Here is a 16778-nt window from a genome sequence, read left to right on the forward strand (position 1 = left end):
TGTCTTTAGGCCTATTGTCTGGTGTTCACCACTTGTTTGGTGGCTGTTCAACGGTCATCACGTCGATTTCACCCAGATATTATTAAATTGAATAGAAAACACCAGATTTCGGACGTTGGATCAGGCTAGTGAGCCGTGAAATAGGCTTTTGTTAGTGCGCGTGCAGCTCGCGTGCCGACCTCAAGTCTGAAAAGAAGGGACTCATTGCTGAGTGGGGCTCAATCCAGACACTACAACTACTGTGTCCAGTGGAGAGCACGCACAATTAGAAAGATTATCGGTGACAGCGACTGGACAATTCCAAACAAGCTTAAACCAGTGCTTAGTGTTGTCTGACCCACTAGCCTACCTTCAGTTTTTTATTTATTTTTATTTTTATTTATTCCAGGCCCAGGTTGTAACCATAATTTACAAACCACATTATTATTATTATTATTATTATTATTACTTAACAACTATACATCTCAAGCAGGTCTCTTTCATAGATTTAACCAATTAACCTCAGGCTGATTAAACTAAACTGATTTTCTTGTGATTTTTGTATAATAGAGGTTTAAGATTTGCTTGTGAACCTTCATAAGATGATACAAATGTCTACACAATCACGGGATAGAATGTAATAGTATATAGCGCGAGAGATGACTTGGATTTGTTATTTAAGAGAATATGTCCCATGTTTCAAGGGTTAATTTGTCCTACGGGTACAAACAGGTCCGCGGAGTCTCTAACTAGCGACAGATGGCCACTTTCTTTTGGCCACAAAAGGATGGAATAGAGAGCTCTGTTGAATACAAATGGAATATGTCACGTGACGCTGGGGGCCGTTTGCCTGACGTAGTTGACCATATGGCGCGTGCCAGAAAAAGAGGTGGAGCCTGCTGTCAGTCATTGGTGCAAGGGTATTAACCGCAGCAATAGATACATGCTCATCTCTCAGCATCAGCAGCATCACTATATAACCTGAGCATCCACCGCGCGCCCAGTCACAATACTCCCAAGGACCTGTCACGCACCCAGAGGGGCATGAACCGCTAATAACAAGACATTCTGCAAGAAAGAGGTACTTAGTCAGTTTATCTGTCTGCATCTTTATAATATCATTAATACTTATTTTCAGTTTTGTGTTTTCCTCATTGTAGCCTACATGACACTGTATGGAGTTAGATGTGCGCACTGATTTACTTTTGTCTATGTTCTTAAGGAATAGTGATTCGGCAGCCAAGTTCAGTAAGCATGCTTTCAAATATTAATTTGTACAAAGTGCGCCGAAGAGAGATGTGAAAGAAATAAGTAGGCTACTTATATGCTTTCTGTTAAACCGCTAATTAGTTTCTGGACAATAAAAAATGTATTGTATAAGATTGTTTGTTTAAACAAATTTGCTCAAATGTGTAGTGTATTATTAGCACTAATGTAATATTATTATATAAGCTTTATCATTATTGTAAATATATCTTAGTACATTTGCCTCTCAGACAATGCAATTGTCTCTCAATGCAGTTACTTAGGAATGTGCATCCTATGGTATTATGTATGATATACATTTCGATTTTAAGACGATGTCACTAATATTAATTGTAAAATAATTGTTTTCCACGAATCAGATACATTTTTGCCCACAGCCTTTGAGTGCAAGAGTTATAGATTCACCTACTTACAATCAAATCAAACAAAATTGACACAGCAGAATACAATGTATAAGCAGTTGAAGTGTACATAATAATGTACGTTATTATCTTATTATAGTGTAATAATCGATACATCGAGTGTGTGTTATTTTCTGCGTAAACGAATCCGTACCAGGTATAGCCCTTTTAACGTATGCTGTCATTATCTTGACAGAGTTTGATCATGACGAAGTCATACAACGAAGAAAGTATGATGCCAGAGTCCAAGAGCACAAACTGGACGGATGAATGTCTGAATTCCCAAGAGGAACACGACATGGAAAATGAAAACGGTGAGCACGAGGAGATGAGCAAAGATGGTGAGGACGAGGATGAGGAGGCGCTCAATAGATTGGAAGATGACGAAGAAGAGGAGGACGAGGAGGAAGAAGAAGGAGACGAACAGAAACCGAAGCGACGTGGACCGAAGAAGAAGAAAATGACAAAGGCTCGGCTTCAAAGATTCAAAATGAGGCGCATGAAGGCTAACGCACGTGAAAGAAATCGCATGCACGGACTAAATGATGCGCTTGAGAGTTTGCGTAAAGTTGTACCCTGTTACTCTAAAACTCAGAAGCTCTCAAAAATAGAAACCCTAAGGCTGGCGAAAAACTACATATGGGCTCTTTCCGAAATCCTGAGATCGGGTAAAAGCCCGGATTTAATGTCCTTTGTGCAGGCCCTATGCAAGGGATTATCTCAGCCGACCACTAATTTGGTAGCAGGCTGCCTCCAGCTGAACCCCAGAACTTTCCTTCCAGAACAGAGCCAGGAAATACCCTCTCATATGCAAACAGCAAGTGCTTCCTTCACTGCCCACCCATATTCCTATCAAACTCCCGGTCTTCCTAGCCCTCCTTATGGTACAATGGACAGCTCCCACATATTCCACGTCAAGCCGCACTCTTACGGCAGCGCACTAGAACCGTTCTTTGAAAGCGCTCTCACAGACTGCACTAGTCCCTCATTTGACGGACCACTGAGCCCACCTTTGAGTGTGAATGGGAACTTCTCTTTTAAGCACGAGCCTTCGTCAGAATTCGAAAAGAACTATGCCTTTACCATGCACTACCCAGCAGCTGGTCTGGCGGGACCTCAGGGTCACGCCTCCCTTTACGCAAGCTCCGCGCAGCGCTGTGAGATACCGATGGAGAATATTATGTCATACGACGGACATTCTCACCACGAGAGAGTTATGAACGCTCAACTTAATGCTATATTTCATGATTAATTAATCCAATGAAACACTCATGAAGACTTTTTTAAAAGCGTCCACGCATTCGGGTATCAATGATGCAAAAGTGCAAATATATCGCGTTTAAAATTATGTATGTATTTATTATTGTTACTGCCTTTGGGAGATATGGGAATTCATATTCCCATTCACTTTATGTATCATACCCTATAGCGCTTCTATATTAAGGTCACAATGGAAAATTGATGTGGCCACGTTCAGAATGTGTTGATCCTATGATTCATAAAACAAAATCACAAGCAATAATTAGGAAACTATGCAATTTTTAATCGAATAATGGGCCAATTAAGAAAATAAAGATATATATTTTTTTCAACCAGCATTTTAGTACTTATCTATCCCATATCGAATTATTTTGTTGTGATTTTGTACAGAATTGTTAATTAACTTTTATAAGATCGATTACATACTTTATCCCATGCAACTCCATTAATGTTTTATATAGAGGAACCTGTTGTTTATTAAAAAAAAAAACAATAATGATGTGAAAGTAATAATCAAATTATTTAACCAGCAAATTATTTAACCACTGTTTAGAAATCAGTTATGTTGCCTTGGCACTTCTTTACCGTAAATTCACGCAAGGTTGCACAACACTGACTAATTCATTACCCCCAAAACGCTGCGAAACAAATAAATAAACAGCATGACTATCATGCGCGACTATCATCCGGAAGTTTTATCTCCTCTAGCCTATTTCTTTGACCCGTTCATTCCCAATGCGCTTTATCTTTACATTGGTCCAATGGGTGTGCCCTTAATCCAAAATGATCCCAAAACAGAAATTAAAGACTGGTCCTTTAAATTTCAGATTAATTTGGGACCTGCGACTGGCCAGATTAAGCAGATTCAATCCCATGAGAGTTGCTTAGTAGGCTACATATACGAATGCTCCACAAATAGCGCAATAGATATTGCATGTACCACAGTCCCAACAAAGTGCTGTTTAAAGTGTGACACTGGTTCAACTTGAATAAATTTGTACTGTACATTTGTCTGTAAACCTGTATAGTATGATGTATTGCCACAGTGCATTGAGGCTTTATATTAAACATCTCCGATTTATTTATGTTTCAGATAGTATTGAACTTTTGGTTGCAGTTATCTTTCAATGTGAATTCTTAGTGTATGTATTTCCTATGGGATTCTTGTTTTTATTTTTATTTTGATAGCTCATAAAGGCGTAACTTATTATTTGTAGAATAAAGTCCCTTGTTATTATTTTGTCCTATTCGTGTGAATCTGTCAATTGTGTGTTAAAACGATGTACCTTTTAGAGTAGTTGATTCTGGAAACATTTATTTTAGCAGATCCAATCAAATCATATTCAGATGTATTACAGCGCAGGCTAAATTATTATAACATAGCTGAGTCATTCCCCTTAAGAATGACTATTTGGGAAGGACACCACGGCGTCACAGGTGGGTTAGAATCTACAGTCATGTCAGTTATGTCAATCTAATAAAACAAATACAGTATTCTATCGGTAAACACGTTTAAAACTCGAATAAATGGGGACAAATGGACAATAAATATTAGATTATTTTTTTATATTAGAGAGGAAAAATATTAAGCATCAGTGATATGTTCTGTCCTTGACAAGAACTCGTCAGTGTCGCGACTTTTCTGTAGTTCACTATCAAATACTACGTTGATAGTATCCATCATGCACATGATAGATCCGAATTCGGTAGGCTATCCGGAGAATATATTCTTTGGCAACATTTCTTCCCCTTTGGCGGTAGTTTAAATCATATTAGCATAATCTGACCCCCCCCCCCCCCCCCCCCCCCCCCCCCCCCCCACACACACACACACACACACTGGCCGTGGTCCTGCAGCGAGAATAGCCGTGCTTTTCACTGAGATGCGGCTTTCTTCCCTGAAAAACTGAATTTCTTGTTGTTGCAGTAATAAAATCAATGAAGACAAGACTTGCTACAGGCGATTTAATTAGGAAAGATAGTCTCATGAAGTAGATAAGATGTTAGAAAACTTTAGTATAAATGGAGGTGTAAAATATTAATGGCAAATGCAGACACACATTTACAGATGAAATGAATAAAAAAGAATAAAATAATACTTCAGCTATTTAAACCGGACTATGCCGTAATATGCAATAAGCCGGGACATTAAAGTTTATGTTTGTCTAGCTCAAGGACAAAACGAACGGTTTTCTGCCGCACCATGGATTGCTGTAGTCATTCAAGAGGCACGGGCATGCCACCATCTTTTATGCAAACCGAAGGAGGCACAGATGTTACTTCTGCAGGGGAGGGTTTAATTTATGAAAATGATCTTATTTATGCATGAACACTCACTGCATAACTCAGTATTTTCATCAGATGGGGAAATATACAGAAGCAATGCCAATGTTCGCAACATATTCTGTAGATACATTCCCCTTAAGAATGACTGTTTGGGAAGGACACCATGGCCTCACACATCATTTTTCATATGTCATTATTTCAAGCGACTTTCGCCACTACAGGACCTGACCGCAGGCAAAAAAAAAAAAAAAAAAAAAAAAGCACAACAGTGATGAAAACATAACTTGCAGTCATCTGCATCATTTCAGATTTTATTGTAGACTCATAAAATGTGGCATATGCAAATGCCATATATCATCTCGAAGTTGCTTTAGTCGTCCCGATGTGCCACTATTGTGATACAAAAAGTTTTTTAAATCTCCTTTAAGTTATTTCAGTTTTTTAAACTCTCGGTGAAAGGCAACTCATTGCAAATCTTTGGTCGTAATGCCCAAAATACAAGCACACACAAGGCCTCAGTAAATTAACGATGATACATTATTCTAAAGCATTATTGCAAAGCACGCGGATAGATATTCGTCAATGTAATTAGGCATACGAAATAACTGTAGCCTATATTAGGCTTATGTGTAGCTTAAATAGATAAATACATTTAAAATTAATTCTGTGTGATTAGACAGACTAGTCAGAAAGCCCATCGCGCCGTGTGTTATTGGTCATGTATCAAACACTTTTCAGGCTGGGAGCTTTCTTTGGCGTAGGCCCACCATGGTTAAGAATCTGTTGAGTGTCTATATACAGTAGTTACTGAATATGTTTTTATTTTACTGTTTAGTTCTTACAATAATGTGCACGTGGAACCTTTAACTGTGATGTTTTCGTTGCCACAACGCCACGTGCGACATGACAAATTAACTCACGTGTTATTGTTGGTACATTTGCTTTGCAGAAAAAAAGAATATATATTCTGGAACTTCACATTGGGATAAAGTCATATTACTTGAGATTGTTTGTCATAGAGTATTTTTACCGTTACACTGTGGGATTTCAATCAGGAACTCTCCATGGTGCTACGAATCTTAGGCTATTATGCTGTTCTGTGGGGTGACACATTTATAAATACTGAATTCACAAGCAGAGATTCAATTTAAAACGATATCCTGTAGTTTACCTATTCAGTTTGACTTTCGGTCAATTACGCAACAGAACTTTACGAGTGGGAAGTTGCGCAGAGGCATGTTTTGTGTCTGTTCAAATGCATCTACTGTTAATTGTGCTATAATAATAATATTATTATTATCATTATTCATTTAGGCCTATTGTTATAGAAATCATTAACAATGATCATATACCAATTCTTGTTATTGCACACTTTTTGTTTTATCAATGTTTTTCGCGACTTCTAGTAGTTTCAAAACGCGAAATGCCTCTGGGAAAACTAAATTAAAATGTTTTCCTTTTATCACCATTCAAGACCCCGAAGAAGCATTATTATGAAAATGCCATTTTAATTAGGCTAATTTTAGTGGCCGGCTGCAAGCGGTCTGCGTAACCTTAAAAAACGAAATATTTTATTATGAATATTTTTTTCCCATATATTTGTTTCAGCATATTTCATAGTTAGACTAGAATTGTTCTGCACTGCAACCATAAGCCAAAAGGCTACGTAGCTATACAGGTAATACGTGTGTGACTGTGAATGGGCCGAGACGAGGAAAACAGATTATGAGGCGCGTAACCAAAGCTGAGTACTCACTTCGGGGACGCGCACTACCGAAAGCCTAAACACGCAGGCAGGCCCAAGAGGAAGTTTCAAATAGAACCATGCAATATCCGAAAAGCCGCGGGGGAGCGCTGACCAGCTAATGAATACAACAAGGCTAATTGTGGAAACTGTTTGCGGCAAACATATAGGCTAAATTATGTTCGAGTCCCCGCGGAAATCGGTAAAGGTCCTGAAATCTAGGTCGGAGAGTCAAGAGGAGTTACACGAAATGCAACTGGTATATCCTATGAGATCTGACGACCGATACCAGAAGAAAAAGAAAAAGAAGCAACCAAAACATAAAAGGGAGAAGCGGGCTGTCTTAGTTCCGGAAACTTGCGCCGAAGAGTCGCCAGCGACAGTGTCCGAGAAGAGGAGAATAGGAGAGAAATGCTCTGCTATCAGTACGGATGACCCGATAGTCAGGGGTATATTTAAAATAGAGAAAAAAAGCTGCGACGTAGTTCTGACTGCGACAAGGTTAATATGGACTCAAATTCAACCGGAGACCCCTACAGGTGGGTTGCGCTTTGTTTTTACTGTTTCTATGGCAATCGGTGGTGCAGCCATTTTTTGTTCTGTGACAGCAGGACGGCAGTGTAACCAAAATAGACAAACTAGGGAAGACATATTTGGCACATACAGGGTTTACTAATCAAACGATTTGCTAAGAAATGCACATTTGCTCATTTCTCGGAAAAGGAGATTGTATTAGTAACTGGTTAGTATCTGTACAGTTTTGCATGCGTTAGAACTTAATGGCGTTCAAGGAAAAACAGCATGGGAACCCTTGTGTAGGTTACGTTTGCGTGCGTGTAGAGGGGGGAGAAGAGACACCAGGGTTAAGAATGTGCTTCATAACTTAGAACGTGATTTTAATTATACCGTCAGTGTACAGTTTAACGCGGAATGTCAATTATCTGGTAAGGTTCAAGTTAAAACGGTTTATTACGTCCAGAAACATGTCCATATTGAGTTGAACCATTCCCCAACCAGGCACCCTAACCCCCACTCCGAACGAACCTTCTGAAATCTCTGCTCTCTCACATCTTGAAGTTTACTCTGTTATCCTTTTAGTTATGTTCACAAGCGTAATAATAACCCCACACAAGATACAGTGGCCTCTAATATGAATTATTATCAGTTAAAACCATTGATAAAGATGTCCAGAAAAGGCAGTGTCAAATACCCAATAGGAGAAAATTGGAAAATTCTATTATTTTATAAATAAATAAAAAAAACAAGCATTCTGTTTTCCTCAGAGGATGCCACAATTATTCACAGCCCTGTTTTCAGTATTTACTGAACGCTCCTTTCGCAATGATAAGATGTCAGAGTTGTCTAGTATATATATATAGCCTATATATTTATATTATGAGATTGATGAACATGTTGTGGGGATTTCTACCATTACTCCATATTTAATCTTTCATGATCTTATTGAATACAGATCCTTTGGTCTGTGCTTGTGGACTACCCTCTTCAATTCAAACCTCAAATTTTAGCCCGGAGACTAAGATATCTATTGCAAAATGAATCAAAACTAATTTTGTGGTTATTTAACCATTCCCTGGTTGATTTTGAGGTATGCCTGGGGCCAATGTTTTGCCAGAAGATCCATTTGTGGCTAAGTTTGAAATTCTTTATGGAGGCTTCTGGGTTTTGGCCAAAGTGTGTTGGTACATGATAAAGTTCATGCTTCTAGTCACCTTAACAAGAGCCCCAGCACCAGTAGATGTGATCCAATCCCATGACATCAGAGATCCACCTCCATGCTTCACTGTAGGTATGACATCCTTTTCTACATAAGCACCCTTCTTCTTCATGCCAGATCCAACACTGGTGTGCATGAAGAGAAAGACCAATGTTGAACTTCGATTAGAACTGGATGTTGTGGTCAAAGGAGACAAAGCAGAATCTTTTGGTCACACACAACTGCTGGGTTTGGCGTTGGAAGAAGGGTGCATATGTTGAAATAGCATCACAGTCTCCAGACCTGAATCTGATTGAAGATTTGTGGTTTGCATTGAACAAAGCAGTCCTCAAGTGCAGACTGCAGGATCTGATAGATGTTGAAGGATTTTTGTAGCGAGGAATGTTTAAAGATCCCCCCAATATATACATTAATCTCATAAAGCACTATAGTATGACTCAGTAGAGTTATTCTTGTGAAGGGAGTATGCACACCAAAAGCTAAGAATAGGGTTGTGAATAACTGACACATCTTTTTGTGAAAAAAATAATTCTTGTCAAACAAAATCTTTTTTTTCTGACCCGTTATATTTGCATTAATTTAAAAAAAAAAAATTGAGCATGCAATATTGCTCATTACTTGTATTGCTTATTTTATACAGCCTTCTTTGCACATCTTTATCAAGAGTGCGAATAATTTTGGTGGGAAATGTAGATAAATACATATCATTATGAGATCATAATGGCATACTTTTTTGGTCAGAAGCTGTGCGTATTTAAATATATTATAAATTATTGCGCTGCCTAATACATAAAAATACGGTCTAATTATTATCATTCCCTTTGGTGATGTTTCTCTCAGTATTATAGTAGTCTGTCAAGTAGTTACAAAATAAGATAATAGGATTCAAGATGGAGGGGCTGGCGTATGTAACATCCCCATTTATGTTGACATAGTGGAGTGTAAATGAACAGCCATTTGATATGAAATGAATACAGAAGAGGCAACACCGATATTCTTCAGTAAACACAGGGAGCCTCAAAAATATTGGTCCAGCGTTACAGGAGGTAGACTATAGGTTGGGGCATGAACAAGTTTGGGCGATCATTTTACCAAATCAGCTAACATGGATCATGCCACTGGAGTTGACATAGGTCAGCAAAATTATTTCCATTTGAATGACAACAATAACTTAGCAATAGTGTAGAAAATGGAAAAGCCTAACCTACCTTGCTTGTCCAATATTTTTTTTTAACTGCAATTTTACACTAATTTGGGCTGTGGTGGGCCCTCTTTAAAAATGTGCTTTTTTTCTAGCCTGGTTTTAACACATTATTTTAAATTGCAATTAAGAATTTATGAATTTTCAGCAATATGATTCAGCTTTGAACATGCTCTGAATTTCTGTACATTAAAAACATTACATATAGCTTGCTATTGTAAGTTGCTCTGGATAAGATAATTTAAAAATAGAAATAAAATTAAAACCAGCAACAACTATAAAAATAATAATATTATTATTATTATTATTATTATTATTATTAACTTCCTTGTCTTAGTGATTAGCCTTTGCTTTTGATTATTAGGGCTATCACATTTATCAGTTGTTTATTTTAAGTAGCTACATACATGTCGTTCAACTAGATGTGCCCTCCTCCTCTCCCCTCATGACTTTTTCTTATGGTCCATATGCACCATGAAGATTCCAGTCCTTGCCAATCCAAAATGGTTTCCTTCATGTTGATGCCAACATGTATGCATGTATAGCAGTAATCTATTGATTGTAATATATTGATTTGGCTCGATGTCTGCCTTTTTTCTTTGTGAACGCTGTTTGCTGCATTGTGTTTACATGGATGTCCATTGAATATTTGAGGAACTTCTTTTATGAAAGCACATGTATGATATGATGCAAACCAGACTGAGAAGGGGAGGGTGACAAGGACCAGGGTGCCAAAAAGTCGTGTGTAGCAGATGTGCTGGTAATAGACACCATCCGACTGTTGTGACCACAGTGAACAGGGCATCTGTCAGTCTTTTGGACATTTAGCAAATGTCTGAGTGAACAATACTCCCTGTCTGCTATGTTACGCAAAGAAGAACATATAAATGATGTGCAAGCTTGCATAATCCAGTATACAGTAATTGAAAATCAAATAGCCATTCATAAAACTTTCACATTTTTATCGGACCATGTACAGTTTCTGTGGCTTTTTTTCTCCAAGTTTGAGTTTTATTGAGGAGCCCCTTAATAATTTTTTGCCACATTTGTGCTTTGTATCTTTGTTCTGATTTTGGACAGTTTCCTGTGGTGAGCTTGATCGTTCTAAGTGAAATCACTTCCAGTTTGTTTCCAACACTTTGCCTTGTTATCCGTCCAAGTCGAATTTGGCGTGGAACTTCCATAATGTCCGAAAAAAACAAAAACTGTAGTGTGGTTCATGGATGTCCATGTTGTAATTTAGTATAATTTTCCACAAGAAAACAGCATCTGAGTCACGTCTGACCTTTCAAAGCATGACCTGTTGTTTTTGCTGCATGTTTCTGGAGTTATTCTGGTTCTAGTCTCAGCATTGCTTAGCATGGGTGAGGTTTTTGTTTTTTCCTAAGCTTTACAGACAGATTTTCCTGTCTTTGATGCAGGCCAATGTTATTAAGCCAGCACTCTCATTACAGAGCCAGCATCCGTCAAATAACCCCCTATGGCCTTTACCAAATGCTATCACAAAACTGCCAAAAACTGACTGGGAAGCATTGATAAGCTGTGGTTTTCTATTTGACGGTTATGTGACTCTTTTCTGCCTGGGGATAACTTATCCTAATAGTGTCCTCTATCCCTCATATTAAGTGGAAATTACAGTGTGTTAGAGAACATTAACCCTTGTGGTAAGTACGTATTCGATAGGATGATTCAATAATGACCTTGAAATAAATTCTAAATACTTTTTTAACAGAAAGGTTCATTCAAGTGTAGTGAATCCTCTAATTAACTGAAAAATTGAATTGTATCGTGCTAACGTGTAGCTAATGTCTGTCTCTGCTGGGATTCAGGTCAGTGTCATATATCTTGGCTAATGTAAAGTAAATTGGGCAGTAAGAATCCTTACTTCCGCTGCTTTCCATGGAGCAAGCACAAGTATGTTTACTGTGCAAAACACTGCCTCAGACTTTTTAAGACTGTTCTGCCTGACCGGTTAAATCAAGACTGACACTACACTTAATGAAAACACAGATTTAGTTTTTGTAAGTCTTCATAAAACTGCAGGTTTCCACCCACAGCTCAGGTTTCAGTGTTTTTATTACGGCACTTGCAGCGGCCAGCTGGACCCTTACCCTTACTCCTACGTCTCCGTTCTGTGCTCCGGGCTCCTACTCATGGGCATCCGTTCCATATTCCTCCCTCCCAGATTTCTTAAATAATTTAAAGGTTGGCCTGTAATATTTTTAAATATTTTCCACACACTGCCTCACTGCACACCCCCTGACCACAGAGAGCAGAGCAGTGTGATTAATGGGTTAGTGGTGTGGTGTCAGTCTGACCGCTACCACCACAGGTTCTCTGCAACCATGGGACATGGAGCAAATAAGTACCACACCTAAAGCTCAGTTTCAGCTCACCAGTCCCACTTTAGGCCTCTCTATTGCGAATATCCTATGTAAATGCTAAAAATTAGTCCCAAAATTATGAACATCAATTGCCATTTATGAAAGAGGAACAGATGTGTAGTACATCACAGTTTTTTCCCCACATATAGGGCTATTAAATGTAGCAGTTGAAATACAAAATGCACACTGGTCACATGGTTAATATATTAATGATTGGTACTCTAAATCTAGATTGTATGTACAGTATCTGCGGCTGTTGCTCATGTTCATATCCAGCCTGGAGGTTCAAAATATTTGGCCACTGATGTCATTAAAAAAAAAAAAGTAGGCCTATATTATTACTCTGAGCAGGATGTTGCAGTAGGCCTATGTTAGCCTCGCAAGCCAGTCTCTTTTACCACTTCATTCAACAGAGCCTGGCCGATGCCTTGACGTTCTAGGCATATCCAATCAGAGTGCAGAGAGGCTCCTCCCATTTTCCCCGGAAAGTACATGCATTCGTCCAGACTAGGCCTATATTAACTGCAGCCTTGATAATTTTAAAATAAAATATTTTCTGAAAGTCCTAACTGATAAGCAGCAGGTTTAGATTAAAATGACTCGAAAGATGGATTGTATTGTTTCTTTTGTAAAGAGTTTAGTATTGTGAATTTCAATTATATAATTCACTGAGATGGTATGTGCCGTGTGGCCAAGAGTTACGCAGACTTACCAGTAGTTTACCAGTTTTACAAAATTAAAAGTCATTATTAGATTTTTCCACACATTTAGTAGTGTCCATATTATTTAACAATTCTGCGATATTATTTGTAAAGCTTGAACTGACCAATGAGAGCTACAGTATATGTTGCTCCTAATCCCAGTTTTATCAAGTAGGCAGAAAAATGTAAATCTCGGTTTGCCACACAGTGTGTTTTGATCCTCTTAAATTACAGTGGTGATAATCAGCTTAGGTGTTCAAAATTAAACAATGTGTTTCATTGTGCGTTCCAGTCAGACGCATGTAGAAGTGATGAATACAAATTCATTTGCCGTGATTTGCTCTGGCCTAGATAGTCCGTCTCTAATGTAATTACGGAAAAGGTGTGAGCTTTTCCGACTTCACTGAGAAGGAGACAGATGAATTTGATTGCACTTCCGTCTTTTCACCTTTTTTTGCACTTTAAGTTTGAACTGAGCCAGAGAGTGTCGTGTTGCTTTGAAGTGTTCAGTGGACCAATGAGACCAGTAAGGCCAGCTCCCCCGCCGTCTATGTCCTGCACAGCCTCAGATTTCACTAACTAATTGCACCGCAGAGGTTATTTGATCTCCTTTTATGGAGTCCGGGGAGAGAAAAAAGTGACAAACATTTTTCAGTCGTTTGGAGGGGGGGGGGTGGGGGGCGCTCTACATGGCATGAGCGGGTGAACTCTGCCGCAGCCTCTGTGTCGCCGGCGAATCTGTGCCACACATTGGTGTCACCGCACCACTTTGACTTCCCTTTAATTCAGTCAAAGGATTTGCGCTACACGCTACCTTGTGTTCCTGAATTGTCACTCTCACATTTTACATCCATGTCAGTTGTTTCCACATTTTGAACCTTACTGGCTGACACAATGTAGTATAACAGAAAAGTAATTGCAACAGGACAACCCATGCAAAACATTTTATACTGCCAATAAAGATAAGAACTTTCTATATCCAGAGAAGAGAAAAACAGTTAGGAGTCTGTTCTCTACTCCTCATCCCTCTGCCTCTGATATCTGGTCTACAACCGCTTTCCTTCTCCCATTTTTTTGTCGAGGGTGCATTTCAACTCGCAGAAGTTATGCTTTCTCCAGTATGTGAGAAGCAAAGAGATTTCAGAGTGTTGATGAAGTCTCGCAATGACTTTCAAAGTTAAATGACTGATTTGATAAGTTAGCTTTTTTGTAGCTAGCTATGTAATGCCTGCATTGTTTTACACCTGTTCCCCTATTTTCTCCTGAATTGGAATGCTTGGTTGCCCTGCAGAGCTGTCAGCCACAGTCGGCAATGTGCCGATTAGATATAAGACTGTAGGGCCCATCCACGCACTAGAACAGTGTCTAATCAGGGTGAGCCACTTTGATTCTTCTCTTACATTGATTACTTGTACAAAATAAAAGCATTAATAAAAAACATAAATTAATAAATAGATGATGTGTCAGGCATTCATATATGGCCTAGCATATTTATCAGATCAGTGTTAAATCAGCTCTTACAGTGCATATGGTTTCTGTTGTACTCTATTAGAGTTGAATTAATACTGGGCATGCTACCTTGTATTTCCATTTTAATATGCTTATTTTTATAAATACAGTTATTGATTTATAAATTTCTGCATTTATTTCATATATATATATCTATATATATATATATATATATATATATATATATATATATATATATATATATATATATATATATACACATATACATATATATTTTGGGCCTCCACATTATTTCTGGTATGGGAAGATTCAGCTGGTAAAGCATTGTTTCATTATTATCCTCAAGGGAAACTCACTGTCAGAACACGTAATGCTATTTTAAAAAAACACCTGAGACTGGGGTGAGATGCACAGGGACAGGTGGGAGGCTGCAATTAAAACACGCAGAAAGAAAAAAAAATAGTCTATTTTGCCGAATTAATATTTAGTCCTGAATTATCACTCATGCATAATAGAATATTAATGCTACTCTCTGGTAAACATCTACAGTACATTTGTTTTGTTTTGACCTAAACATATGTTCTAATAAAGCTAAGCATGTCTTGCTTTTCCATTGTTGCTAATAAACAGTGGCTAATAAATGGCTCAGATTTGTCTTACATTTTAATTGTCCGTACTATACACGTTTTTGACCCGATGCCACTCACACCCATTCACAGATATGTGTAGCCTAGCTGAAGTTCCACATTACAAATTGCACATACGGAGAGCTTGCTTGTGTCCAACAGTAAGCCTTACACTTAAAACACTGCATCATGACACAACCCAGTCTTGTGCTTGCCCAGACTATGTGGCTCACCTGGCAAGTTTTTCATTATTTTATTTTATTTTTTATTTTTTTTACCAAGTGGTCCACTTGGGACTCAGGGAGCCCCGTTCTCGAAGCAGATAATGGCACTAAACTGTAATTATCTTGATGGGACTGTAAGTGTAGTTTTCACAGTAAGAGCATAAAAAAGCAACCCTGTTCTGGTTGTTACTGTAAATGAGTGCGCACAGCACCGGTCTGGACACAGGAAGCAAATAGAATGTGTTCCGCCTCCCTCCTGGAAAGCGGCGATAAACGGGAATGGCGGGTTTCGCGCGCATCAGGCGGGGCAGGCAGGCCTTCACAGGCACAGGTGGAAAATATGGTCTCAGGGGCCATACTGAGAACCACATGGCCCCACACACAACATGGGGCAAAGAGCAGCATGCGGACCTGGCAGAGAACTGCTCGCGCTTGGACAGCTTTCAGCACGCAGCATTAGCTTCATCCGCGAGAGCACCGTAGGTATCGACAGCGGGCTCGGACGTGAGGAGACAAAGACGGATCCACCCGGACGGGGAAAGTGTGCTGAATACAGACATTTTAAAGTTGCTGGTGTTTCAGAACTGGAGACAGCATACAAGATGAGACAAGTTTATGAATACATAAATAAATAAATAAGCCTGCACTGAATTATGGCGTTCATATTTATTAAGGATATGCCTGACACTTTTTGGGAGTATGAACATTATTCTCTCTTAAAGATCATTATCTCTACGCCATTCTCCATCGTGAACGTAGTGTCATACTGTGGATATTAGATTACTCGCATGTTTTAGATGGGTTTTGAATTGATATGTTTTGTCCATTCATTAATTGCATGATGATATGAAGCCCCGCACCCCCCCCCCCCCCCACCCCCCACCCCCATGGCTGCCGCTTGCTGGAGCGGCACTGAGGAGGAAGCTTGTATCCATCTGGAAGCAATAAAGTTTTCTAACAGACTGCACTGTTTTATTTAATCTCAGGACTGCTCGCTGTGGCCCAAATGAAGGGCCGTTCCCATCTCGTCAGTTTAAATCAGCCTCATATCTGCGCTGAGCTGACACCCGCCAGGCAGGAGACCACTGTTTGCTCATCAGTAAAGCCAGGATCCGTCTCACTTAGATAAGCAAGGGAGGCTTTGTGCAGTATGTTACGTGCCGTATATACACGTGTGTGTGTGTGTGTGTGTGAAAGAGAGAAAGATATTTTTCCTTGTAAAATTTATTTTATTAACTGGGTTCTATTTACTAGTTCACCAGATTTGCAGTGCAGCCTGTGAAACATAATATCAGTAGAAGCAACTGAAGGTTTTCTCCTGTTTGATTAGGAGACATTAATATGCAATTGGCATCTTTGGCTCCTATTCATTTTCTTTTCTGGCACTGTTTTGTACCATTGTGCTGCAAAAGCACATCTTGGGTCTTTTGTACTAAAACAAAAAATATTAAAACACTACTCTCGCGTGAAATACAGTCTGTAGTGTAAAGTATACTTTGCA

General features: G+C 38.9%; 2 protein-coding genes across 2 annotated transcripts in view; both read left to right on the forward strand.

Moving 5' to 3' along the window:
- Positions 1–902: 902 nt before the first annotated feature.
- neurod1 (neuronal differentiation 1) lies at positions 903–4153 on the forward strand. The gene is made up of 2 exons (XM_035408149.1): positions 903–1060; positions 1843–4153. Exon 2 carries the CDS (start codon positions 1852–1854, stop codon positions 2896–2898), a length of 1047 nt encoding a protein of 348 aa, XP_035264040.1. The 5' UTR covers positions 903–1060; positions 1843–1851; the 3' UTR covers positions 2899–4153.
- A 2777-nt stretch (positions 4154–6930) lies between these two features.
- The window catches only part of cerkl (ceramide kinase-like), a 42297-nt gene continuing 32449 nt past the window's right edge, over positions 6931–16778 (forward strand). The window contains exon 1 of the mRNA XM_035410244.1: positions 6931–7475. Coding sequence (XP_035266135.1) covers positions 7115–7475 — 361 coding nt within the window. The 5' untranslated portion in view covers positions 6931–7114. The remainder of the gene's footprint in view (positions 7476–16778) is intronic.

This window comes from Anguilla anguilla, chromosome 3 (assembly GCF_013347855.1).
Source record: "Anguilla anguilla isolate fAngAng1 chromosome 3, fAngAng1.pri, whole genome shotgun sequence".
NCBI lineage: Eukaryota > Metazoa > Chordata > Actinopteri > Anguilliformes > Anguillidae > Anguilla > Anguilla anguilla.